This window comes from Melanotaenia boesemani, chromosome 3 (assembly GCF_017639745.1).
Source record: "Melanotaenia boesemani isolate fMelBoe1 chromosome 3, fMelBoe1.pri, whole genome shotgun sequence".
NCBI classification, from domain to species: domain Eukaryota; kingdom Metazoa; phylum Chordata; class Actinopteri; order Atheriniformes; family Melanotaeniidae; genus Melanotaenia; species Melanotaenia boesemani.
Genome location: NC_055684.1, coordinates 24,310,104 through 24,336,070, shown reverse-complemented (window position 1 = coordinate 24,336,070; position 25,967 = coordinate 24,310,104). Strand labels below are relative to the sequence as shown.

Here is a 25,967-nt window from a genome sequence, read left to right as displayed (position 1 = left end):
AGAAAGTTCCCCTTCCATTTTGTGAGCAAAAATAAGGAGAACTGTGCAACTTACAGTTTTTTAGTTCCTACTTCACAGTAGGAGGGTTCCTAGTATACGAAGAAACATCCATGATTCCGCTGTATGGTTCTTTATATAACTGAAAGTTCTCAACCTTAGTCTTTAAAAACCAAAGCAAAACAGAAATGGACTGACGGATCTACGAGGGTGATCTGCCACCCACTGCCTGGCTATTCTGTCACTTTTACTGATCTGCAGTGTGAATGCAATCTGAGAAAAAGCCCCTAAAGATACAATATTCTGTACTTCAAGGAGTTGTATAGTCATCAGAACCTTCACAGCACTGCTTCTTGGTATAAGTCATTTCTACCCTCCAACTAGCTGTGCCGAAGGGAGAAATTAACTAAGACAGAAACTTTACTTTTTTTTTTGCCATTTATTAAATTGTTAAAGGGGGTTTCAGACTTATTTCTTTTGTAAAGTCGCATTAACTCAGTGGCCACTTGAGATGCTACAGTTTGTGGTACTCTTTCATTGGTGGCATTTTTCAGGCCCAGAGGTTGCTGCATGGATGAGGTGCATGACTTTTATGCTTCTTGATATGAATAATATAAGTGGTTCAAAATTTCCTGTTATTTTCATTGTATTTGCCATTATTACATAGGACAACAATAGAAATCAGTTTTGCAGAGAAAACAAAATTTGTAGACTTTAATAAAATAGTGCATCTTCTGTAAAAACACAAATATCAATTTTTTTGTGAAACAAACATATGACGATATATGAAATATCTGTCTAGTTTACAACTCAGGTGTGTTTAATGTGCTGCTGTTTTTAATAACAGTGCGATTACAAATAACAAAAATTTTGATATTTGATATTGAAATCAAACACATAAAAAACCTCTTAAAGGAGACTTAAACTTAGATCTTATTCTGTTACATGAATCATTTAAAGACTCAAGAGCATTGGACTGCATGTCTACAGATATAAGCCCTGCCATGTTATTTCATATTAGACTGTACTGCCTTGGCTAATGTTCAGTTGTCATGAAAGAGACTAGTAGAGTGTTACCTGTGTATTGAAAGTGACCTCAATTACCTAGCGGCACACCTTTATACATGACTCAAAGATACAAAGAGGAATTGTTATGACAATGAATATTAAACCCATCAGATATGACAAAAAGAAAAGAAATTAACTCTCCACTTTTTTTAATAAATTTATACAAAATTGACAAAAACAACATTTCTTTGTTATTAATTTGGTTTATGATGCTTTGTCTTATATTATGAATTCGTTATAGCATTTCAGTGATAAGTGGCAAGAGTTCAATACTGAGAACATCATGAAAAATTGGTATTTCTTTTGTTTAATTACACCAAATTTTTAGTAAACAGTAAATGAATGAACAAAGTGGCATAACATAACGAATAATTATTTTTGTAAGTAAATAAATGTCTAATAGTTGTGATCTGAGCTGCCATCTAAATACTGCCAGCCACGATCATAATGTCTGATTCATGTCCATGTCCGACAGTAACATCATCACGTACGCCTAATTAAATATTTACAAGGGAAATCAACAAACTTTGCAGAGTGGGTTTATCATTGCCAGGCTGATTTAAATGATGGGTGTGTGTCGGACCTTCAGACGTTTAGGTGAGGTTAGGGTGAGGCAACACTTTCAAAAGGAGGTAGGTGTTGTCTGACTTATCACATGGTTTGTTTTATGGGCCGGCTCATTGTAAAGTGGGTCATTATTTCAAACTCCCAGAACACACTTACACACCTTGAAGCATGTCCAAGCGGTTTTTATCTGTTTCTAACTTTGAAGCTTTAGGTTATACAACATACATCAAAGTTCCATTTTGTGCTGGAGGAAGGCTTTTCTCCAAACTGAAGTAGAAAGAATTATATATTTAGTTAATTAAAATAATAGATGTGAATGGAGTTTAACTCTGCTAAGAAGCAGATGTGAATGAAGGCTTCTGTTTGCTGAAATGAATGGACTGGTGATGAGACAGCACTGAAAAAAATAGTTTCCTAACATGTTAGTTGGTTAACAAAATTAAAAACCTTTCTTGTAGCACAATGGATTGAAAAAAAATCTGTTCTATTCATTCCCTCTGGGACTGAATGGAAAAGATAGTTTTAGAGCAGAAGCTGAGGCGTGGGCTAAAGGAGCTGCACGCCAAATCCCAGCTACTGCCTTCAAGCAAGGCTCGTCTCAAAGGGGGGAGATGTAGGAGGCAGCGAGAGGAGTGAAAGCGGGGGCGATGAGGGGCAAAGCAGGAAATGAGGCAAAGGGAAGTTTTGCTAAAATCCAGCAGTAGTCAGAGAAAAAATGGCAGGATTGAAACTCACTGTTGTAGAGTTTCTGTGAACATGTACACCTGTGAGAATTGTTCTGTCATACACAACAACAAAAAAAACGATAAAATATTGTTAAATGTTACATTTTCAGACCTCTGGTGGAAGATATGGTTTTACCTCGCAGTTTGGTTATGTGTGACTATTAGATTGTCAGGTACAGATGGATACACAAGTGATGAACCTCTTCACCTCAGTCTAACACTGTAAAGATGTTGAAGGGAAAAAAAGGTTTTCAGCTTTTTGACAGACACTTCTACAGCCATTACATGTGAGCGGAAACCTGCAAATTATGCTGATTGAGTAATTCCATCAATGGAAAATAAGATAAGAATATAATTACAGATATTTAGTGTCAACTTTCAATGACATCATCACTTTGTTTTTCTAACAATCCAGGTTAGACAGATGTAACCCAGCCAGTGGTTGTATTTCAGAACAATTTGAGGAAAATTATTTAGCAGCATATGTGTTTTCATTTAACTTTCTGAAAGCATTTTTACAAACCCCTTTCCCTAAAGAGTTGGAATATTTTCTAGTGTGCAAAAAACTTAAACCATCAGTTTGTATGAGTCTTAATTTCACAGATAGAACAAAGGATTTCACTGTCTTTAGATGAAGAAAAAGATCTATTGGAGGTTTACCATTATGTTGCATCACACTTACTTTTAAAACAATCTTCTTACCATTTATGAACAAAGGATAGAAATTGATCCATTTTTCAGAGGAATCTGTGTCCATTCTCAGATCCATCAGTCCATTTCTGGTAAAAAGATGCTTCCTTGATGGTAGCAGTCCAAAACCAAATTTACATTTGTGCATTAATACTACCATTAAGATATATGCAAGTCAATCATGCCTGGACTACGATAGTCATATTTTGCCTTAAATTTTTCACAAAAACAGCCAAAACACAGACTTCTCTGACCTCAGAAGACACTTTCACTGACTTTCTGTCCGTGAGAGGTAAGCTGGAGTGCAGACAACCAAGTAAAATTTCTGAAAAGAGTTGATACATGGCTTCTTCCTTACATGCAAGTTGCATTTCTAGATGCAGTTATGGACTATATGTTGAGTGAAAATGCCTTTTTAATGTACTCCAGAGGCCATGTTGATTATATTGATCACAGAGACGTGTTTGTTTCCGATGCAAATACCACCTGAAGGCTTGAAGGTCTCATTAAAAGGTTGTATTCAGTCATGCTCTTTGCACATTGAAATCTTCTTTAAACTCCCTGAATATTTTCACGATATTATGAACTAAAGATGTTGAAAGATCAAAGTACTTTGCAATGATGTTTTTTTTTTTCAACTGGTTGATGACTATCTGACTGAGTTTTACAAAAAGTGGTGAGCCGTTTGCCATCTTTGTTTGAAAATACTATGTCTTTGGCGAATGCTTCTTTTATACCAAATCCTGACACCCTCACCTGCCACCTACTAACCTGCTAATTATAGAATCTTTCAGAACACTAATGCATCTTTACTTCACAAACTTTTCTGTTTTTCTTTATGTCAGGTTGTTGCCATCAATGTATAGATTTCAGGATTTGGGGTTCTTGCATTTTATTATGCTTGGGTTCTTCTGAAGTAAATCATTTTTTGTTAGAGATGTAGATATCAGGATCTCTCTTTTTTGTCTGCTGGAACTACAAAACAAGTTTTCAATCTATTGAGCAGCGACCACTACACTGATGAAGTGACTCGTTGTTTTGGGCCAATAAGCCAGTTCAGAACATATAGTACTCAACCAGTTGTCATTTAAAAAAAAAAAAAAAACACTGATTAGACATTTTGGGTAAATTGCTGGGCAATACAGCATCCATATGCTTCAACAGTACACACTAGCTTGAGAATCAGAATAATCATGTATCATATTTCTTATGCAAATGTGTCAAAATATAATGTGATGGCTGAGAAAATACAGTACAAAGAAGAATAAGAGTACAAAGACTTGACACACTGAACTAGAAAAGCACTAAAACCCACATCGACACACGCACAGACAAACGGCAGCTCCAACCACAGCACACCAGGAAAAACATATCCAGATGTTCTCCTCATAGGATCACCAACCCCCTCCTACACACACACTTGTGGCCACACATGGGCTACATATTACAGCTGCCTCCTCCTCATCTTTTTCTCTCCTTTCATTCTGAAAGGCACACACACACACACACACAATATATATATATAATAACTATATCTGTACTTGTAAGGACCTTCTTTGACTAAGTGACTCCCTGTAGATCTGAACACCAGCCAAAAAAACGACATCCACAAGTTTATGCAGAACTCTGAAACGCTGTTTCAGGCAAAAAAAACCAAAACAAAACAAAAACAAAAAAAAAAAACAAAAAAAAAAAAAACGACCCAGTGAAAGTATGAACAGTTTGAAGACTTGTCAGGTACCCAGTTTGTGTTCCCTAGATAGAAGATTTTTCTATTCTGGGAAGCTTCACTTAAAGAACCATTAGTTTTAACAGTCACAAAGGAAACCAAAATTCAAGAAATTCCACCTATTCTACATATTTGATTGGCTACTACCGTAGAAGTTGTTTTAACACTGCATTCTGGCAAAATGTTCATCCATTGTATCAGTGGAGTAGCATTTCTCAAATGTATTACAGAATTACTAAAGAGTCGAAGGAAACTTCTGAAATTTCTTGTTTTTTCAAACCAAAACAGAACGGAACTGAACTGAACACACATCGGCGCTAAATCTGAGAAAAGTAGTAAAGTTTGAGAAGAGAAGCTGACACAAAGGAAGGTTTTGTTTTTTACAAACTAATAGATAGCTGCAGATGAGTAAAATCTTCTACCAACAGTGACTGTAACCTCTAAGCTGAGTGTAAAAGCCATTAACTTAAACCCTAAAGCTAAGTCTAAGTCTATTAAACTCTGTCAAGGACTTTGGTTTAAAGTCAGTGAAAATGTTCCCCACTTTACTATAATACGGTCACTGGCATTTTCCAAAACTAAACTTGGACCTCAAAAAAACAGGCATTCAAGCACACAAACACACAAACACACACACAAACTACTTATTGAGCCCACTCTTTCAGCCCCTCCTCTCCTCCACTAGAGCTTCTGGCAGGCCGTCTGGTTGAGGCCCATAGTAAAGGGAGCTGTTTTCTCTGGCTGGAGTGTCTGTGTGTGAGTGTGTGTGTGTCCACAGGCCCCAGACAGGAAGGAAGAGAGTGGGCCCGGCAGCACTGCTCCAGAATTCCGGTTTTGTTTTTCTTCTTTTTCCATCAGTGCAGAGGCAGACTCTGGTCTTAAAGAAACAGTCATTAATATGTTCCCTCTTAATGGCTGTTCACGGTTCTCTCTGAGTAACTGAGACCTCCACCCCAGCACTCAGTATGACTCATCTCTGTAGTATATAATCTTATTACCAGTTCTTGAAAATAAATAAATTAATACATGAATAAGATAAATACTCATGGCTTAGCTGAATCTGTTCCATGAGAAATCACAGCGAGAGTCTTAGCTCAGGCTCTGGCTCATTTTCATTGAGGCCTCTAAAAATAAAAAATACTGATCTAGCATCAGTGGTCAGGTTACGTAAATTACTCGGGGGGTGAAATATAAGGATTTTGGGCACAAGCAGGATAGGGGTTTTTTACCTCCTCCCCCATTTATTTGTCATAAATCATCACACAAATCTGGCAAAGAAAGGGTTGAAAATTACTCGCCTTGAGCAATGGATGACACAGCTCACAGCTCATGATCTAAACATCTCTGCTGAGAACAATAAAGACAGGAAAGTCATTATTTCTCCGGTAACTGCTGGAGCTCAGCAGACCTAGAGCATAAAAGTAACCTGTGACATCATCGATTTGGCAACAGTAATGAAAACAAACCCTCTTTCACTCCATACACAAACAGTGCTCATTAAACAGAACCCAGAACATATTTAACCAGCTAATTTCAAGTCAAGGTTGAGAGCATAAAACATTTATTAAGAGGATGAACAATAGCTTACTTTAGTGCATAAAAGTTTAAGAAAACAGGAAGCACAGAGACACATTAAAACCACAGAAGTAGAAGAGTAAAAATCAACCCAAAACCAAAGTAAAACCATTATTCTGACATCTGAGACCCAAGGATTTGTTTATTTAAAGTTTTCTTATAGCCAACATCTCATTTAAAAATAAAAAAATGTTTATCTCTTTCTGACTTTTGCAGCAGTCAGACCTAAACTCACTGTATGTAAGAAAGTTAGTGAACAGGTTTAAGACACAAATAAAAAATGTAAACAGAATTTACAATGAGGACCAGTGAAACGTTTCTCATTGTTTCTGGACAACAGTGGAGGTTTATGAAATTTGCTGGTAGGACCAATACATAATGCCTTTAATCTTTTCATGAGGTCTAACAACAAAAATACATATTAAACTCTTATAAAAGCAAGGCACTGCACTGGCTCTGCAATGGGATCTGAGTTTGATGCTACAGATTGGCTGGTTCAAGAACTAATAATAGAAGACAAATAAAAATTAAAATGATTTTTGGGGAATAAATTTAGCAAATAAACTAAGAATTAGGCTGACATTTTGAAAAGAGCACTTTAAAAATGGAAACTACAATGATGAATCAGCCTGTGAATTATTTGGTTGGATTTCTGCACACTGTGTGACTTGCCATACAATGCTACATATGACAAATTGAAATGAAAATATGAACACACACAGTACACTAAAGCCTCTTGTATGTGTTGACACTTGTACAGGGAGTCATTGTGCACTTATATAAACATACACAGTGATTGGTCCTTTGTCAGCAGGGAAGCAACTGCACACTCAGCTCTATTGTGGAGGAACTTCTCAAGTATGCAGCTCCTTCACCTCTGATGTCTCTGAGTAAAATAACCAGACACAGTGCATCAGCACTAAGAGCACTAAGGCTCAGTGTTCATTCATTGGCTGTTCAATTCCGTGCTTGTGATTGTTCTGTTGCATATATAAGACCTCACATTTTCAGAGCAATTTAAAAACACTTGAATCAGTCTGCAGTGTTGATGTGTTCACTTTCTCCACTCACACCATCTTTATGCTTCGTCTCTTCTCTGGAGATGTAGTCCAATTTCCATTTGGTTTTCCAAACACTCCTTGAGCTTGTCCTCTGTCAGTGTCAGCCGCTGCTCCAAGATTGAAACAGTCTGGATGCAAGGAGAGGGCAGAGCAGGAGTAAGACATGGAAAGAAGACAGCAAGAAAGGAGAGGATGAAGAGAGGAATCATGCCAAAAATCAGTGTGACAGTAATGACTTTATGATAACTATGCATGTACGTGTTTGAGACAGATGTTGTGCAAGCAAGACAACCCAGCTGGCTATCATCAAAAAATCTGCTGCTTGAACTGAGGACACAAGAGTCTCTGTGTCTGTCTCTCTCGGTTTTCAGCCTCACACAGTTGCATAAACACATTAACGCACACAGAATGCAAGAAAGTCACTTTGTGAAAACAAGACCGGCATGTGTGGGTAGTGAGATCACAGTGCAACATACTTTTCCCCTGAGCTTCCTCCAGCAGTGACAGTATTGGTTGTGCAAATTTGAGCACTTTGCCACATTGTCAGAGGTGTGTCCAGGTGTAATTTCCAGGGATGTCACTATCTGACCGAACAGATCCTGTTATTTATTTCAACTAAGCCTAAGGCCACAAAAAATACTACAAGAAACCAAGGCTTTAGTGATTTAAATGAATACAAAAAAAACTGGAGGAACATACCAAGGTTGAAAAATGTAAAATAGACTCTTCACAGAATTTGGTCTCAATTCCCAAAGAAAAAAAGTTTAAAATACCATCAGTATTCCCAGATTATTGCATTCACATAATTAAGAATAATAATTGTACTGAAACATTTAGTAAAGTATTTTTGATGTTTTTTCTGCAATTCAAAAATATTTTAACTTGCTGTTATAAGTGTAATCAAAATTTTATCCACAACAAACCTCCAATAGCATTTTGAGCTAAAAAGGTAAATTGCAGATCGGGTTATGAGCCACTTAAGTATTTTTAAATTGAGTACGAGCCACAGGACTAAATCAGACCTCACTTTTTGATCAGAGCTGATTAAAGTGCAGCATTCAGTACAAGGAGCAGAGTGCAGATGACCGTCCTATAGTTACAGCATTATGTCTCACAACAATGCAGCTCTCTCTCCACACATCAATAAAAGGTGTTGAGATAACTGCTACTACAACAACAATGACCTGATCTATTCATCACAATAAATGTAACTTTTTTATTACTAAAAACAGATCTTAGCTTTACTTCAAACCCTATCTTTCCTTTGCATTTATTTAATTTTACACACTAAATTTATGCTTTGTCTTAAAAATAGAAATAACTATAACAGCACTGAGGGTCAGAGAGGTGCAACACGACCAAACCTGATACACAGGGGCATGAATTTCAATGGAATTCTGAGAGATTTCCTTTGCTTTTTGATATTCACCAGGAGGGGAATTTATTTCACTGATAAAGGTAAGTAAATGGGTGAAAATTCTTTTACTGTCCTGGGACAGTAAAAGAATTTAAGCATGTCAACATGTTGTGGCCTGTACAACATATATTGCACAATATTTCACTCCTTGTGCCAGCAAGTGTAATTCTGATACTGCTAGAAATCATCACAAAGATGAGTCATTCTGAGTATTTATAAAATGCCTGATTTTACACCACCAGCAACAAAAAAAAGTGTTTCATAAGGATTATATTACATTTAATGATTCATAATTCAGTATTTGGATCCCAGGTTGTCTGTATGTTCTTCAAGGCTTTGAATTACTTTGTACTCATCCTGCAGCTCTTACAGTACTTCTGTTTCAAGGATGTTCCTCCACTTTACTTCAGCAATAATATAGTGATTGGCAGTTTTCATACAGGCCCCACACATTTCTGTATTTTTTAAGGCGATATAATAATTTCTTGTCCAGACTGGCTTCTGTGACTCAAAACAATAGACTTAAAACACAGACGTAGTCACTGGTACGCCAAAAACTGGTTCACAAACTACTGCTCTAAAGACTTTTGGCTTCTGGTTTTTAAGAAATCCCATGTGAAACCCTGATATTTGTGAACCAAGTGCAAATCACAGAAATTGAAAGGCCTTTACAAAATAGATCCACTTAAAAGCGTATCCTGTTTTTTTTTTTCCTCAATAATTCACCCTGATTGGATCATAGCTTATAAAATTAATGCAATGCTCTGTTAAAGATGTAAATCAAGTAATTGTGAACATGAACCCAATAAACCAAGAGGGAAATACTTTCATTTTCTTCAGGAAAAATGGCTGCAAACAATTTAAACAGAATAAAAATTCTATTTCAATTGTGTTGATCTAACAATGTAACACAGAAAAAAACAATCAGGCATGATTCAACTTAAATGAAATGATGGAAGAACTGACAGAGTTTATTAAACACAGTAAATAGTTTAGCTTACACATGAAATAGCAATAGGTTCAACAGTGTGTGGGCGAGTGGCGCTTTCCTTTTGGTCGTCAAACAAGATAACATCTCCTGCTATTTCATGCATAATGCGAGCGCTCTTATTTCCGTGCTCTCTCTCCGCCTGTCTGTTTTCCAGATCAATACTACCCTGTTTCATTTCACCAACCTGATACAGCAACCCATTCCTCAGCAAAGCCAGCAATTAGTGTGTAGTTCTGCACATTTCCCCCAGGCAGCAGCAACATTATACAGGCCTATGGTTTTCATCTGGAGTGGAAACCAAATCTTTATCCTCCTAAAAATAGAGTGAGCCGTTTCTTCTTTTCTCTCCAGAATGCATTATACTCTCCATTGCCCTCAGCATTACTGCCCTCTATTACAAAGTCCCAAAACTTAAGTTTGACCTAAACTACAGCAGCTTAGAAGCAAACCGATGATGGTAGTGCAAATAGGAAGCAAAAACCTTTCCTCTACCTGTAGCTTGCTTAGTTATTAAACAGGAGGATTATAAACATGAGGCATAGAAGTCTGATGTTGATGGAAAAATAACTTTTTAAAAGATAATGATTAAAGAAAAATAGAACAAATATATATAAAAAAACAGCTGATTGCCAGTGAGACAAGGCATACTGAACCACATTAATAACCAACAGGACGAGAGAAAGAATACTGAATGGTGTAAAACATACTGTATGGATACAGTGGCAGTGCAACTTAGTAAAACCTAAAGCATGAACATAACAGAAATGGAACATGACAAAAACCCAGAACTAAACCATGATCAACATCTAACACATACCAAAACCCAGGAATCATGACAACCATAAAATGACGAGATGTTGGGCAAAGCTGAAAATTGGACTCAAAGAAGATGACCTTCCCCCAGTCTTCTACTGTCCAGAAGAAGACTGGAGTAAGACTTCAGCCTGATGTCTTTGCTTCTCTCCAATTAAGGTGACTTTTGCATGACTCCAGTCCTGCCTGTAGGAGCCTGTTTCCAGCTGTTCTTGCCGTCCACTTCACCCAGTCTCAGTTTGCTACTGTGTTTGATGGTCACTTGATGTTGGTGTCTGGTCTTTGAGAAATGAGTTTGCAGTCCTTTCAGTTCAAAGTTTGTTTTAGTCACTGATGTGGGATACTATGTGACTGTGATATTAAATTTCTGAAAATTAATTACCAACGAGTAAAAAACTTTGGTAAGAGGGGACATTTTGGGAGAGAAGTCTGCTTCAGGCAGTCCAGAGGTCTGGATCTGGATCTGCATTCTTCAAATGCCCATTTAGTATTGTTTGGGCTTTTCTGTTATTGTGTAAAATATTCTAAAAAGAGAGAAAAAATATGATATTATTTTTAATGTGACCCAATTTCTACAGAGATAGAAATAAAAAAATAAAATAAAATAAAATAAAAGCAGAGAGTGGGAAAGAGGATATGGAATATGAGAACTGGTAGAGACCAGACAAGTGAGAAGCCGCTAACACAGCAAACAAAGGCTTTTAAAGCTTCAATTCAGTGTTGAATAATTCATTATCTTCCCTTTCAGACTCCAAAACTATGACATTTACTAAAAGATATAAGGGTACTAAACAATAGTGGGGACATACATATGTATTTATCTATATCTATATATCTATATATATATAGATATATAGTAAATGTCGTTCTGTCAGTTGTATTTCCAGAAGATGGATGGCAGAAATTTCTTGTAAAAGAAAACTTTAACTGAGATAACATTGCTAATGTTATTTAATGAGACATTTAAGTCCATTATGAGATTTAATTGAATTTAAAAATGTTTTATAGGATATGCTGTGTGCGACAACTCTACAACTCTACAACAGTATCTACTCTACCACTGGCATTATTGTGATCGATTTAAAAGGAGGCCCTACAGCAAACGTTTGGGAACCACTGCCCTAAAATGTTCGTGACTGATCAGAGTTCTTTTAGTGTCATGAGGAGGACATATTCAATATTAGAAAGTTAGTTAGGTCAGAATGTTTGATCAGTGTAAAATATGGACAAGAAATAGTAACAACAGACTAACAGGAACAGACTAAAACAAAAAGTAATTCCTTTCGGGGTCTATCCTGCATACATAACTGCACATTTCTGAGAATAAAGCTTTCCATGGGGAAAAAAAACAAACTTTTTATCAGCTACAGAAAGTCAGGGCACAATAAACTGGTTGCTGATCCGTTATTGGATGTTGTTACTGTTCAAATAATGAAATTTTAGCTGAAAATAATTGATGTAAAGCCTTTAAAACCCATTTAAATGTGTGAGTTTATCTTCTTTTCTCTCCTCTCAGTGTTGCCTGTTTCCACAGACCAGAGCTGAGCTCCTCCAACACGAAACTATCAGAGTGATGTCACAGTGGAGAGAATAAAACAAATTTTAGATGACTTTGGGTTGATCATAACAGTGGTTATTACTAATTATGCACAGAGCAGCCTGACATCACTACTGGCCAACATTCAGCTTATTAAGTGCTTCTCCAAGAAAATTAAGGATCTTTAAGAGCTACCAAGCCATCAATACTTGCTGAGGGGATTATTCCGATGTCAAGGGTCCTTCAGCAGACTGAGTCATTTGTTTAGCAAAATTTCAAGGATGCTTCCATGTATCCTTGGTGTTTTCAAAGCATCTATTATCCATTAAGCATGTCAAAGACACCATCGCCACAGAAGATGGATTGATGTCGGGGCAGTGTGTATTTCAATCTATATTATATTTGTGTTCACCATATTTGTTTTCACAAAAATGTTGTTTGCACTGTAATGTGTTCCAACAAAGTATAAACAGTCAATAAAGATTGCTGTTAGGTAGCAGCTAACAGTTATTTTGTGAAATCAGGTGCTATTAATGGTGGGACTGTTGCCATGACATTTGCAGATTTATTAGAGCTGTTCCAGAAAGCCAATCAGAAACACCGGGTGTTGTCATCAAGATGGGTTGGTAAACTATAGATGTACTGCACTCCATTAGAGTTAAACAGCTGCACTCATCTGATTTCATGAAAAAAAGTCCATTTGTAAAAAGCAGAGGTCATATGTGTTCTCAAATGGTCTATTGCAGCTATTCCACTGGCTCCCGAGTGTCCATCAAGAAAACATTGGATTTAACAAAAATTCAGGATGTAAAAAGAACATAAATTGATAGAAAGCAAAGCTTTTAGGGTTTTAAGTGGTTGTTGTCTCTTTCTGTTTTTGTTCCAAGATCTATTTTTAGTCCTGCAGGATCAGGTTTGGTCTGGCTTCAAACTGTACCTGACCTTCAAACACTCGCACTGAGAGTAAGAAGCAAACTGAACACACCAGCATGGTATGTGTATGTTAAATAAATAAAAAAAAAAAAAACAAAACAAAAAAAACAGAAACAAGTGGCAATGACCAAATTGCTGTTATGGCTTTCACAACCCCTAATATTCGTATTTGCAATCGATTGGAAGCACATTGTTTGTCTTACTGTATATCTGCAACTGCAACTTTATTTATAACGGACTTTAAAAACAACAAAGTTGAACAAAGTGTTTCAATGTGCACATAACATTAAAAACTATCTGTGCAATTTCACAGTTAATCAGCTGCTATAATGGTGTGTGTATGGATGGATGTAGATGATTAACTTATCACAAATACATTCTTATTCAAATTTATTTATTCATTCACTCATTTTCTTTACCGCTTATTCCTATTCAGGGTTGCAGGGAAGCTGGACCCTTTCCCAGCAATTAAAGGGAAGTGGCGGGGTACACCCTGGCCATGTCCCAGTTCATTGCAGGGCCAAAACAAAGAGATAAGCGACTCACACACACATACACTCTAAATTCTAGGAGAATTTACCAATTAACCTAACATGCATGTCTTTGGACAGTGGGAGGAAGCTGGAGTACCTGGAGAGAACACACGGGAGAACATGCAAACTCCACACACAAAGGCCACTTTTTAAACTCCTTCCCAGCAAGGCTTGAATGGGCGACTTTCTTGCTTTAAGCCTGTGGTGCTAACCAACACACCACCGTCCATTATATTTATATATATTTATTAGTGCTGGGTAACGATTATAATTGTTTATCGCGATTAATCGCATAAAATGTTGCGATTAACTGTGATTAATCACAATGTTATGTGAAAAATGTCCTTTTTCATTAAAAGAAGGCCTACAGCTATAAGAATAAAATGCAGTAAATTTTGGTTTAAAAACACTAAATCAGGGGTTCAGCAATGTCCGGAGCTGCAAGTGGCTCTCTCGACTTTCCAAAATGGCTCTTAATAAATGGCTAAAAATGCTAAAGAACTAACTAATGCTTTTAAATATAGGCATATAACAAATGCAGGTTTAAACAATTTTTCAGTTTTCATGGAATAATTGCATTAGATTTCCAAAACATAATGACTAACAAAGTACCAGTAATATTTTTTAAATCTCTTTTTCTTGTCATTAGGTTGGAAAAAATATGGGTTTTATTTATTTGTTTATTTTTTAACTTAATTTTTCATAAATATCGCCATCCTATTAAAGAAGGTTTGTAAAAAATGTGGTTCTTCAAAAACAACAACAAATTTCCTACAGTAGCTATTTATCAAAAATTACAAGTTGTCCTTTTTCAAAAGGTCTCGTAACATTTGCGGCTCTAAATGAGTTTCGTTTAGCTGGCTTAGGGAAAAATGTCTCTTTGGACTGTAAAGGTTGCAGACCTGCACTAAACAGATAAACAGATTTAGCAGCAGTTTTCTCTTTAAACAGCAACAGTTAAAATATTTCTTGATACATATATATATATATATATATATATGTAAAATAAAATTTTTATGACAAAGAAGTATGAAATGTTCGGGATTTACTAACTAAAAGGTAAAAAGTCAGCAGGATGAATTTAAAGCTGTGAAGCTGCTTCCTTCTAAACACAGAAGGAACAAGATTTGATGAATATCAGTATCAGGTGAACAGACAGAAAGCAGAATTGGGGGGGGAACTGCATTAACGCACGACTAAATTATTTAATTAATTAATTAATGCGTTAACGTGATAATAATGCATTAAGGTGTCCAGCCCTAATATATATCTAATAACTAATCCACTACTAATCTCTCTTCACTGGCTTCCAGTTGCAGCACGCATCAAATTCAAAGCTCTGCTTCTGGCTTACAAAACAATAACCCAAACTACTCCCATCTACCTTCACCCCTTAATCCAGAGGTACACTCCCTCTCGACAGTTACGCTCTGCCAGTAAAATACGCCTAGTGCTCCCACCACAACGTGCTGCAAAGTCAGTAGCTAAACTCTTTTCCTCTGTTTTTATCCGGTGGTGGAATGATCTACCAAACTCCGTCCGATCCGCAGAGTCCTTATCTACTTTTAAGAGCAAGCTAAAGACTCAGTTGTTTAAGGAGCATTTTCACGCTTAGCTTAACTCTTCTACTCAACAGAATGAGTTAGAAAGATTTGTTCAGCTCTTTGGCTCAACTAAGTACTGAAGAAGCTGCGTGTAGTTACGCCCAAGATGATATCGTGTGATAAAATCATGCACTTATGCCCAAGTTGATATTGTTTGATGAAATCATGATCTTGTATTTAAACAAAATGACTTACAAAAAAAAACTATAAAAATAAATAAATAAATAAATAAAAAATTATATGCACTGCCTCTAGCACTACATGACAGCACCTGGGTCCAACTGGACTCACATCTTGTTTGAATTCTTGCTTGTGTTGTTCTTACTCTCAAATGCAAGTCGCTTTGGATAAAAGCGTCTGCTAAATGACTGTAGAATAGAATAGAATATATATATATATATATATATATATATATATATATATATATATATACATATACACACATACATATATTTGTGCTAGGCAATGATTAAAATTAATCGCATGAAACATTGCGATTAATCGCATTGTTACACGCAAAATGTCCTTTTCCTTTAAAAGAAGGCCTACTGCTATTTGAAGAAAATGCAATAAATTTAGGTTAACACTAAATCAGGGGTGTGCAACCTGCGGTTCCGGAGCTGCAAGTGGCTCTCTAGTCCTTCCACAATGGCTCTTAATACATGGCTAACTAATGCTTTTAAATATAGATATAATAACAAATGCAGATTTGTTTTATAGTGATTTCCCAGTTTTTTACATTAAAATAATTGCATTGAAACTCCACAATACAATGACAATAACACCAGAACTATTTTTGTTTTTTTATCTGTCTGTTGTTCTTGTCATTAGGTTGAAACTATGTGCTTTTTTTTTTTAGAGGAAAAGGCATTAGGACTGCAAGTCTCTGCATGTGGCCAGTGAGCAAGAAGTTAAAAAAAATTAACAGCATTAATCAATTAATGTGTTAATGCAATAATAACGGATTAACAAGCCCAGCCCTAATATTTAGATTTATTTTTTTCTTTTTGCCACTTTCAGCTCTACCTAAAAATGATTATTACATGAGAGTATACTTACAATGAATTGTGAGAAAGTAAAAAAAGGTATTTAGAAAGCAGTCTGTCACTCAGAATGATAATATTGACATTTAATTAGCAATATAGTACATACGTACATAAAACCTGCCAGACATCTGTGAAATATGATTTCACCAGTGAAACTGTTTCAGACCTGCAGATTGTAAAGGGAAGGAAACATGTGCCAAGTTTAGGTGGGGAGCACAGCCACTGTACTGTATGTGCTGTTTGTCATGAAAGATTAGCACATCTTCTGCTTACCTGAGTGAGAATATCCAGTTGACCTATGATGTGCTCCAGTGTGTTTGCCAGACCAGAGGGAACCCGTCCCTCTGAAGCATGGGATTGTGGTTGATCCTGATGTGAGGGCTGCTGTAAATTCTGGGTCTTAGTGTGCTGGGTGGAGGAGGAACTGGTGCTTGGGTCTCTGTTGTCGTGGGAATGGGCTGCTCTACTGTGACTGCCATTATGACTGTAGCTTAGAGTGTGGGCAGGAGGATGAGATTCATGTCTGTTAAGATACTCTCCCGGTTCAAAGATCTGCAAACAGAAAAGGCGCAGGGTGAGAAATTGCTGGAAACTTGGATATCTCTGAAATGCTTTGGTCATGACAGAAGAACCTTGCAACTATAGACGGCTCTTCCTTAAATATATGCAACCAACATAAAAAAAACAAAACATTAAAATAATATGGTGCAGAATTTAAGGGCTTTAAAATGGACCTCCAAATGGAGACCAGACATAGAAAGTCAAAAAGAGGGAAATACTGACTCGTGTTTCTGTACATGCACACACACAAGCCAAGTCAGTCTGTCTGTGTTGTGATTAATTCAATGAGGCATAAACACATGAAGGTCAGTGATCACATCTCTCCTTGTCTATGTGGCTTAAAATGTGCACACATATATAGGTTCTCACATATTTCTGTCTGCCTTTGCAGACCTGTCTGCTTCTTAAAATTTGTGTGTATGTTAACCATCCCTTCTCTAACTGTTTTACTCATCACCACGCAACAGGAAACCTATGCACACTCAACTTAGTGTAGCGTCAAACTGCACTGCTTCGAAATGAAACCAGACAAGCAGTGCTGTCAGCCATCATCTGGTGCCTCCTATTTGCCACAGAATGAAGTAATACTTAGTGGCACAATAAGGCGGGAATAAGTATACAAAGGTGGTAAGACACTGCTTGAAATGACAAATTATGTGAATTTGTGTCATCCTTTAAACAGCAAAACAGGTATCCTTTAAGGAAAAGAAGATGCAGGGCTCCAGACAAACTTTTTTTTACGAGGAGCACAAGAGCCCCTAACTTAAATTTTTAGGAGCACAAGCAGAAAATTTAGGGGCGCACACTGAAATCGTCTTGCAAAGCAAATATTCACATTTCCTCTCATTTTCACTGCATTAGTGATAAATACTTGAACAATAAATTCAGAAATTACAATGTTTACAATTCACATTATTTTTTTGCAGTTGACATCTTACTGGGCGCACTAATACAAAGCAAGTAGGCATAGAACTTGTCAAATCAAATCAAATCAGATTTGATTTGATATTCATTTTGTTGTCGAAGCAGAGCGGCAACATTGTCCCCATTATCCCCCATAGGGCATGGTATGACTGGTCCATGTAGTTCCTGGCAATAAATAGCTTCAGGGACTGATAGTCCTCTCCAGCCACTGTTTCCAACTGCTCAGTAAGAAAAGTAGCTATTGGCTGTCCTAAAAGTGGCTAGAAGTCGCTAATTAGCATAATCAGCCTTGTACATATAGTGGTAATGGATGCTGCCATAAAGAGGGATGTTGTGGGAAAGGCAAAAATTTATAAAAAGGCAACCTAAAAATGTGTCTATGCAGCACTCGCTCCTCAATGGGAAAAGTAAACTCCAGTCATTCACGTCAGTCTCCAAAAGTCTCCAACAATACCAGAATAAGTCACTATATTTGTCTTTAGTTGCTTTTTTTTTTAAGTCGCTAGAGGGGTATGAAAACTCGCTAAATATAGCTAAGTTAGCAGCACTGAGGAATAATAAATTCCCCCAACACCCGCCTCTTTCCACACATAAGCCAATCACAGTGGTCATTCGTCCCCGCTCACGTGCATATTGGCTGTCGTCTTCTTCGTTGGTGTTCGTCTCCTTTTCTTGTATTGAAGCTAGTTTGAGTCGGCAAACCAGCAGCTAATTTGCGCAGTACTGTGAACTACTGGGCTGAAGAGGGGACCAGAAGTTTGTTAGAGACAAAATCAATTCAGTTATAACTACTACAAGAAAAAGACCCGGCGAATGTATTGGTCGCCATTGTGCAAGTAGATGAAAAATTCACTCGCACAATCTCACATTTTAGTCGCAAAATGCAACCAAAATGCAGTCTGGAGCCCTGAGATTTCATGAAAAGATTTGTTTAGAAAAATGTCAGTGCCAGTAAGTGTATTAGCATGACTAATACAACATCTGAACGTGGAAACTGGAGGCTATGCATACAACCAATGTTCCCTGAGGGAGGAAACAAGGTAAATATGCCCCCTCGCAAGACCAGCCTGAGGACGTTTTTTTAACACACCTGCCAAGGCCAATGAGACTGCGGCAGTTCAGGGAGGCCCCGCCTTCTCCAGGTATAAAAATACTGTGCAGTCTCACACTGCATTTTACTGAGCAATTTTGCGGTGAGGGACTGACTTCTGTTGTACCTCAGGGAACACTGGTTATATGTAGTATTATCCTCCATCTAACTGGGTCCCAGACAGCAGGGGGTCACTGGCTGCTGCTGTATCACTGAACAATTTAGACAGGAACATCACGTCGCTCCAGGGTCGACCTACAGAGTCGGCAAAATGCACACAACACTTGGGGTTAGAAAGTGCCACTTTAGCAGCGTGCCGAGACACCTTGGGCAAGTATCACATAGGTTGTTTTGATATTATTACAAAACATTAAAATATACAGGAACACTAATGTGTCCAAGTATAATATATACAAGTGATTATAGGGGTTTTTAACATTTCAGGTACCAGTGATGAAAGTGATTCATATGACATGTCAGAAGATGATGCTAAAATGGATGATGCAGAGTTCCTTTCTTGTGCAAAAATACATACTGCCCCACCAGGACCTCATGGTATGTGCTAACATTATATCTTTCAGCCCACACAGCAACATTAGCACATTCTATGTCAATATCATGCAACAGGTGTAATACTGACAAATACTTAATCATGTAACAAATAGTTACATGATTCTTCCTGCCTTGGCCACCGCACACTAGTTGTGGGTCTTATCTTGGCCACCCCATTAAAAATATCCCAGATACGCCACTGCTCCTCACTAGAGACCCTTTTCACTCTTGTTTGTGCTTATAAGTGTCCAATATATTTAAAAGGCAGTAGAAATAACCAGAGATAAAAAAAAAATACAACATGACGACAGCTGAGACCTGGTGCTGTTGCTCCTGCCTGATTTGAAGGTTAGCAAGGTAAAGTGCAATGCAAATGAGAAAATGCGACTGTGGCAGTTTTAAACTACTTTACACTTTCATATACTTGGCAGGCAAGATAAAAAACATCCTCAGGTTGGTCTTGCAAGTGCGCAATACCGAATGTACTGACCAAAAGGGAACTGTATGTTGAAACCAAAGAGGCAAATGATAAAACAATGGAAAAGTGACGGCTCCACAAACATGGCAACATGTAAAAGTTGTATCACAGAGCTGGAATTAATCATAGGCTGAGAAATATAATCGCAAAGCAAAGAACTTCCAGTGTGACTCAAGAGTAAGTTGGTTTAAATGGTTTCAATAAACTCATTGTAACCTGTAATTTTCCAGTAGGATCTCACCATTACCATCAAATAACAACACAGTCAAGTTAAATCCATTTTCTCACTATAATCCTATATTACATAACATGCTTCTAATTATAGGAGGAGCTCACCAGAAATAAAAGTAAAGAAAGCAGGTATCAACTTTCAAAATAACATAAGGGTAACTTTTAATAAAGAGGATATGTCCAGAGGTTTAACAACTTTTGTTCAAAAACAAGATGCACCTGTACAATGTTTAGCAAGCTATTGTGGGTAATGTGACGTGTACAATCAATGTGGAGGCTGAAACAATACATTGTTCTGCATACTCTTTATGTACTTTACTATTGTAGTCAAGTGTGGAGCCGGGAAAAACCCTGTTACACAAAAGTGTATACACATGGACAGACAAACGAGCAGGCAAACACAGTAACCACCCTTCTAATGAATCACCTGGAGTGGAAAAACCAACAGTGGAAAATTTCCTAAAGCCCAAATTAAACTCTGACACAGTCAGCCATCAATACAACCTACAAACTACATACAAAACCATTCATCCCAGACACATTCACACACAGAGAAGAGTCTCCAACTGTAATAAACAATTCAAGCGTAAAACTCAAACCACTTCTTTTGGTAATAGCAGCTGTTCCTACATTAATTTCAGCCTTGTTAGGATTACATTCAGTTCCAACAGCCAAATACAATGACAGAGCAGGATTAGAAACTATCCAGACTGACAATTAAAGGCTGGCTTTTATTACCTAAAAGCATAAGAATGATCTTGGTTAGATTTGTGAACTCTATGTAAGTGAGATAAATATATGTCTATGTTTTCTCCTGGAATGAAGTCTGGCAAATTAATGTGCATATTCAATGATTAGAAAATTACCATTATTGAATGGAGACAGTAAAGTGTAAGTTTGAGGAATTAAGAGATTTTGAGCGACAGTCAGACTAAAAATGTTTAAATAGCTTACTTTAATCTGCAGGAGTTCCTAAAAGCTTAAATATGGGTTTCCTACCAAAGTGTAAAAAAAAGACTGAACATAATTCAAAGCATTTTCCTTTATAAATAAATGTTACAGAACATTTCAAACTGGCGTCAAAGATGATGAACCCCTTGAAGCCTGATAGCATGGAAAATCATACTGACCTCTCACAGAAAGTTGAGCTTTGTGCATGTAACTGATATCAAGTTAAATGCATTGTTTTTAGGGAAGCCCCTAACTAAACCTTTCTTCGTCCAATAAATTTCAACAAGTTGAGTATCAGCTGACTGCACTGACCACTTACATGGATTCTAGAAAGATTTTTTATATTTTAAACAAATAGAGAAAAATATATTTGAAATAGATAAAAAAAAATAGACATCAGTTAAGTTACTATCAGACTTACAGCAATGTGTTGTGATAACAGATTGCACGATAACATTGTAATGGACCATCTCACTATATAATGTTCTGGATTTTTTAAATATGAGATATACCACAGTTACCACAGTGTAGTCAACTTTCTTTCTGGGAATTGTAGTTTTGGGTTGTGGCTAAACTATTAAGAAATGTAAATCCAGTAAGCTTAGTTACAATTATATAATTAAGCTCAACATTAAAACAGAATATAAATTGCAATCAAAAAAAATGGGGACAGGTAATTGCAGGGAGCCACATAAGGGACCTCTTGCTGGGGACCCATCAGCCAACCCCCTGACTTTGTATGCCCTAGAGTGTCCCTATGTGTGGGTGTGTGTGATGTGAAGGGGCAGATAGGCAAGGGGCGGCCACAGTAGGAGCCCCAGTTTCCCCAGAACTGCCACCGGGCAGAAGGGCAGCAGCCCTGCCCTGCTAAGAGCCCAAGGTAACGGGGACCCAGGTGCAAATGCACCTCCAGCAGATCACACCCTCACCTAAAGGGGCCAGGGAGACCCTGGCTCCGCACCCAAACCACAGGCCGAACCTGAAGCCCAGGGTCACCAGCCCCACCAAGGCAGAGCCACAATGGATGGGGGAAGAGAGCGCTCTCCAACTCTTTTCCCCCACTACTTACCATCCCACCTCCCTTTGTCCCTTTTCCCCCATAACCCCTCCCAATCCCCTTCCGTTCCCCTCCTCCCTACCCGACCCCCTCCTTATACGGACACATGGTAGGCCCAGGGGCACCAGTCAGCCACCAGCGCACCACGACCTTGATGGCCTGCCCAGGGCGACCCCGATCCCCAAAGGCCCAGACAAGATTTCCCCCAGCCCGGAAGAAGGTAGGTGATTATGGGTAGAACCAATCATTTTTGAGTGATAGGTAAAGATTTCCACCAAGCAAGATTCTATAGTCTTTAAAAGTTGAATGTGATTTAACTTTGTTAGTTCTGAGAGCCTGGAGGAAATGTTAATACCCAAGTATTTAATGTTGCCTGACTGTAATGTGATGCTGGGTGAATTTTGAAAACTGTAGTTAATAGGCAGATGTTTGCTCTTAGACCAGTTAATAGAGTAGTCTCAGAGTGATGAGAACTTATTAATCAGTGAGACTGTTTCAGAGAGAAATGTTTGTGAGTTCTGGGGGAATAATAAAACATCATCAGCATAGAGGCTTATATTATCAATTATATTTTTGGACTGAATGCCTTCAATATCTTGATTTTTTCAAATCGCAGCAGCTAGTAGTTCAATGAAGATAGCAAAAAGTGAGGGGGGAGAGTGGATAACCTTGTCTGGTGCCTCTTTGCAGACTAAAACTTAAGAGAGGTTTGATCATTCTTCCTGAAGTGTGCATTAGGAAAGCTGTATAACATTCTAATCCAGTTAATGAAGAACCAACCAAAGCCAAATTTGTTTAAAGTAGTTAGTAAAATTTCCAGTTAACTTGATCAAAAGCTTTTACTGCATCCAGAGACACTATTGTTGTTTCCAAGTTATTAATGGTAGAACAATATATTAGATTGATTAGTCAATGCACATTAGTCGGGGAATGTCTGCCATTAATGAAGCCCATTTGGTCTGAGTGTATAATGAGAGGAGTTACTTTCTTTGAGAGGAGACTTTTTCAGGTCTTTGCCTGGATTTGGAGGTACAAGAATATTAGCAGAGTTTGGTGTCACCATTTTGAAAAATGGAAAGCACCAATTTTTAAAGATTAATTACAGATAAAGGTAAATGGCTCTGCCACATATTCTATTTTACTTTTAACTAAATTCATGCCAATGCCATCACAGTCCACTGATTTCTTACCTTTAAATGATTTAAATATGCTGATGATTTTATTTTCTGTTCCCCTTAAAACACTGAATAAGATACATTTTTAAGTACATTATCAGGAAAGTCTCCACCCCCTATTGCAGTTTCTGTGGCCAGACTAGTCATGACATGCAGAAAAACAGTTAAGGTTAACTGTTCTCACGTTTTACTGTATTTCATATTTCAATAGATGAGAAAAAGGTTTTGAGTAATGAAAACTCATTTCTATCTGGACTAATGGTATTCAGGTTAACACCTGAACACACATTTTTTCCAAGATAAGACCTATAATAATTTATTTCCTCCAATCACTTCCATTTTGACACACCACTCTTCAGTGAATTGTACTAAAAATGGTTTAAAATGCAGCTGTTATACTTCTGCCAAAGTCCTTTAACAGGTGTTTGTTTCTTTACACTGTCAGCCAAGGAAATTCTAAATTTTGTACAAGATTATAGTCAGTAAGTCATCTCAACTTTTGGAGCTGACTTTATTTTGTGGAATTTGCTTTGCAAAGTGTTATGAAAATAAACTTTTTTTGATAGAAGAAACCCTTTGCAAAGGCTGAATCTCATTGAAAGCGTGCTGATAACCTTTTAGCTCCAAGCACTTTGTTATAAATCTGACCCTGTATGACATAAACATTCAGCTTGGTTATATGTGTGAACAACAGTAGTGAGTGAAATCACAGAAATGTCCACTAGCGATAAATAGCAACTTATCACATTCATGTAACATCGTCTATTTTAGCCAGGGCACTCTGGGAAAAGAGATTTTAAACCTCTAGTTTTTAATTTTGGTTAAATTAATAAATTAAATAAAAACATCAATGTCATCAGCTGTAGATAATGAACTCCAGACTGTTTTAACGACTGATGCTTAGTTTTGCAAAACACAGGTGTTACTTACAATGTCAAAGACAGCTTATTGCATGTACTCTCACCAGTACCTAAGCTATCATCTATGCATGCTGACATCTAGAAGCAACCAAGACATCATTCAAGTTACTAGTGACACCTGTGTCTTGACAAGTAAAAGAATCCAAATTTCTTCAGTTACAAGAGTCTAATAAAAACTAAAGTACCAAATGCTAAACTGATTTCCCAGTTTCAGCAGTACAACAACATCCTAGTTATAGCAAGAGGAAGTAACTCTATTGATACATCAGCTATCCATTAAATACATTTAAAAAAATCACATACCGAAACACCTGTGGGCAAGCTAACAAACCAACACAATGCATCCAAAGTCATTACAGGTCTCTGTAACCAGTACTGGTGTTGGAACTGTGCCATGTGACAAAGTTTGCACATTATGTGTCAGATATAATCAATTTAAGACAAAACAGAAGTTAAGGACTCTAAAAAGTTAATTGTAATATTTTTTTCTTTAAATTTTTAATATATAATACAAAAATATGTAGTCACACATCACCACCACAAACATTATTGCTCTACTACAATACATGTTTTTTTTAAGTGAGCAATGTTTACAATATTGGATTTAAAGTTCAACATCTTCCACTTGGACAATTTTTCCCTTTGTGATCAAACATGAGAAGCTGGTAGGTGTACATGTTTGTGTGAGTGTATGGATGTCCTTCATAATATAACCACAAGATGCAGACAAACACTTTCACCAGCTGCTCACATCTCAGTTAATTACAGTGTAGCAAACACTTTGACAAGCTGCGAGTGATGCTCTTTGTTGAATGTCTGTGATGTGACTCAGCCCTGACTTATGTCTCTCGACTTCTCTGTACTTTAAAGAGTCAACAGATGAAGGTGTTTCTTACTCTTATTGTCATTTTTTTCTCAATACAACTCTTACTCTGCCTCCTAGTTTTATTTATTTAGTTTTTATTTCATCATCCTCTGCTATAATTTTCTTCCTTTCTCTTTCCCATACATCCTGGTGTTTTAACCTTTTCATCATGAATCAAACATGAACATGTGTCTCTTGGCAGTTCTGAAATGTTTTCGTTTTTGTTGTTATTTGGTCTAGAGTGTGCTTGTGACGTCTATCCTGCTCACGTGCTCACTCTGTTTTCCCGCTTTCCCCACAGACTGATCCTTATTCGCTCTAATAAACCATTAGGTCCTCTTCAACTTCACTAATATCCTGTCCTCGATACTCCCTTGTCACAGCTCCTGCTTTTCTCCTTACCTCATGCTGTCAAAAGCATTTAACTATGTCTAACAGAACGATACCACCTGCAATACCTGCATCAACGATGCACACACAGCCACAAAATACTACCATAAAGATTTTTATGAAAGGTACTGATTGGATTGTTGTTAAGTGTGCACAAGTGTTATAAAATATCAGTGAAGGAAATGAAAGTTCAAACAGCTACTTCAGATTATGAAACCCCCTTGCCCATTCTCTGTGCTCCACATCCTAAAGCTGAGACGAGTAGTGCAGTGTTTTGTGTGTGTTGAGCTGTAAAGCGAAGCCTGCTGTGAGAACACAACTCGTCTGTCTGCACACGTGAGTGGGAGAAAGACCCAGATGTGAAGCTAGAGACAGAGAGAGTGGGGGATTAGAGCGGATGTGATCAGAGAGAGCTGATCTGCCTGTCAGCAAAGGCTGGCACTCACATACACGTACACACACACTCACACATACACACACACTGGTG

General features: G+C 37.4%; 1 protein-coding gene across 1 annotated transcript in view; it reads right to left on the bottom strand.

Moving 5' to 3' along the window:
* Window positions 1–6,336: 6,336 nt before the first annotated feature.
* Window positions 6,337–25,967, bottom strand: part of poc1a (POC1 centriolar protein A) — a 42,731-nt gene continuing 23,100 nt past the window's right edge. Inside the window, exons 10-11 of the mRNA XM_041981724.1 lie at window positions 16,560–16,838; window positions 6,337–7,540 (exon numbers count right to left, since the gene is read on the bottom strand). Of these exons, the coding sequence (XP_041837658.1) occupies window positions 7,430–7,540; window positions 16,560–16,838 (390 nt within the window). The 3' untranslated portion in view covers window positions 6,337–7,429. The remainder of the gene's footprint in view (window positions 7,541–16,559; window positions 16,839–25,967) is intronic.